The sequence below is a fragment of the Chrysochloris asiatica genome, unplaced genomic scaffold, assembly GCF_000296735.1.
Source record: "Chrysochloris asiatica unplaced genomic scaffold, ChrAsi1.0 scaffold00157, whole genome shotgun sequence".
NCBI classification, from domain to species: domain Eukaryota; kingdom Metazoa; phylum Chordata; class Mammalia; order Afrosoricida; family Chrysochloridae; genus Chrysochloris; species Chrysochloris asiatica.
Window position 1 is genome coordinate 7864886 of NW_006408675.1, and position 2769 is coordinate 7867654.

General features: G+C 35.7%; 1 protein-coding gene across 3 annotated transcripts in view; it reads right to left on the reverse strand.

Annotated features, from left to right (window-relative positions):
* TRAPPC13 (trafficking protein particle complex 13) overlaps positions 1–2769 on the reverse strand; it is a 61577-nt gene that overhangs the window by 37751 nt on the left and 21057 nt on the right. For 2 of the 3 annotated variants that reach the window (XM_006870985.1, XM_006870986.1), the window contains exon 2: positions 353–421. In XM_006870985.1, the coding sequence (XP_006871047.1) occupies positions 353–421 (69 nt within the window). Of the gene's footprint in view, positions 1–352; positions 422–2769 lie in introns of those variants that run through there. The other variant, XM_006870987.1, reaches the window with a different exon arrangement.

The following is a 2769-nucleotide window of genomic DNA, read 5'->3' on the forward strand; positions in this document are numbered from 1 at the left end:
AAAAATAACAGAAATAAAAATACTTATCAGAAAAAGCTCCATAATTCTAAATAAAGGGAATGTTTATATACAGACAGAATATTTCAGGATAAATAAAAATTTAATACCATTATGAATATGAATGTACTTTTACTTAAAAGTTTCTCATTGTCAAAGCATATGAAGAGTATCTTCACTTATAATTGGATGCTAATCATATGACCAACCACTACTAACATGGTACTAAAATAGGTAACATGTAATTTAGCAAAAGGTTAGCATGAGATTGGCAAGGCTAAGCTACTCTTCCCAAGTAGACAACTGAGGCTTCAGTTTTTCCCTAGGTGCAAATAGGTTAAAGTACATGTCATACCAGGTAAGTCTTTCTCCTCACACGTTACTGGAATATTAGTGAATAAAGTAGGCTTGGTCAACCGCATCACTGTGTGTCAAAAAAGTAAAAGAGGAAAAAACAAAACAAAACAAAAACAATATTAATATTGATTTCAACTAATATCCCATCAATATCCATCAACTTTATACAAGTAAAAAACATAAATTGATATCTTGATAATTTAAATAATTATTAACATTGTGACACATCAATGATTTACTAATAATGCTTATAAGAACAAAAAGAAGAGAATTTGCTTATATATAAAAAATAAGAGAACAACTTTGCTTTTATTTATAATCTACGGAATAATGAAGTTTAGTGCAAATATGTATTTAGTAAATTTTTTTATTGTGCTTTAGGTGAAAGTTAATGAGTAAATCAGTTTCCCATTTGATAGTTTGTACATGACATCAGCTGCGTTTCCTGCACTGTGTCAGCACTCTCCAATTCTGCTCTGGGTTCTGTTTCCTTTTGTGAAAAATTTCTACCTCTTCCTGCCTTATCAAGGAGCTCTGATAGCGTAGTGGTTACAAATCAGGCTGCGAACCTCAAGGTCAGCAGTTCAAAACTATCAGTTGTTACGTGGGAGAAAGATGAGGCTTTCTGCTCCCAGAACCGACTCCATGACACATCACCACCACCAGCTACCTTATCATTTCTGTTTTTGGGTAAAGTTGTCCTTTGACCTCATGAAATTGTTTGTTTTAAGGAACATGGTCTTCTTTGGGTTGTACTGTGTATTTTATGGACCTGTCAATTATTTATCTAAAGGTAATCTCCAGAAATGGCTTCAGTTTCAGACACACACAGAACTGTGTATTAGGGCCACAGTCGAAAGCGTTCCTCCAGTCTGTCAGACTAGTGAATCTGGTCTTTTTTGTTCTACTTTTTTCTCCTGTGGTCAGGAACACTCTGTTGTGACTTCTGTTACCAAAGTCAGTAATGAAAGCTGGGTATCATCTAGTCCTTCTGGTCTCAGTATTGTGTAGACTATGGTTCATGTGGTCCCAATTACTGCTTTGGACTAATTGCTCCTTTGAGTCTTTGGTTTTCATCACTCTCCTCTGCTCTGAATGGGAGTAGACCAAAAATTGTATCTTGGCTGCTCACATGATTTAAAAACCCCAGATGCTTAGCAAAGTAGGATGCAGAATGTTGTCTTCATGAACTATGTTGTGACAACTGACATAGATGTCCCCCAGTCTAGGGTCCTTCGCTTTCTAACCTACGAACTTGGTCCTATGAGGTTTTGGGCTGTCTGAGAAGATTCTAGGACTAAGTCTTCTTGTGTGCTCTCTATATATGCAGCATCTACAATTATGTACAACCAAACCTCTCTCGCAAATTGATGTGCAATACAGTCTCATTATAGAAAAACTGGAAAAATAAAATATATTGTAAACCTTAAGGCATAGTAATACTATAATGCTCTTTAAAATCTCCAAGTGACTTTACTATGAACTTTATAAAACCTAGGAACAAAAATAGTCTACAAGGAAAACAAATTTACAAGCACCACTTTGAATATAAAATAATAATTTTATGGCAAAAAGACCTTTGTAATTTTTAATTCCTCACTGGCCACTGAAAGTTCAGTAAGATTTCCTTTAAGAAATATTAGGGAATTTTATGAAAATATCAGCATACAAGATTTGGTGGTTATATGCTGTTGAGTTATTTCTGATGTACAGGGTTAAAGAGGCTGTAAATTTTAACAGGAAAAGAAAGCCTCATCTTTTTCCCACAAAGCAGCTGGCAGATTTGAGCTGCTGACCTTGTAGTTAGCAGTCCAACACATAACTCACCACACTACCAGGACTCCTTAATGTATGAGATTTAGGTTTACACAACTCTAAAACTAAGATTTGTCTTTGGACTGTAACAGAATGTTTCTAACTAATATTTATCTAGAAAATCAAGCAAATAAAAATGAGCTCAGTAAACTCAAAGAAAAAAATGAGGAAGAATTGGACTGAATTTATATTAAACATATTTAATGCCATAATTAGCATAGTGGTTACGAATCGGGCTGCTAACCTCAAGGTTGGGAGAAAGATTAGGCTTTCTGCTGTAAAGATTAGCTGTAAAGATTTACAGCTGTGGAAATCCCATTCAGGGTTGATATGAGTCGGAACTGACTCCATGGCACATAATCACCACCACCACCAATGGAGTAATGAATTGGCTTATTAGTGTAACATTATATGGACATAGAGTAAAAAATAAAACTCCAAACCCCAAGATTACTGTTGTTAGGTGCCATCAAGTTGCTACCGACTCATAGTGACCCTATGCACAGCAGAACAAAACACTGCCTGATCCTAGGCCAACCTTACTATCGTTGCCATGCTTGAGCCCACTGATGCTGCCATTTTGCCAATCCATCTCTCTGG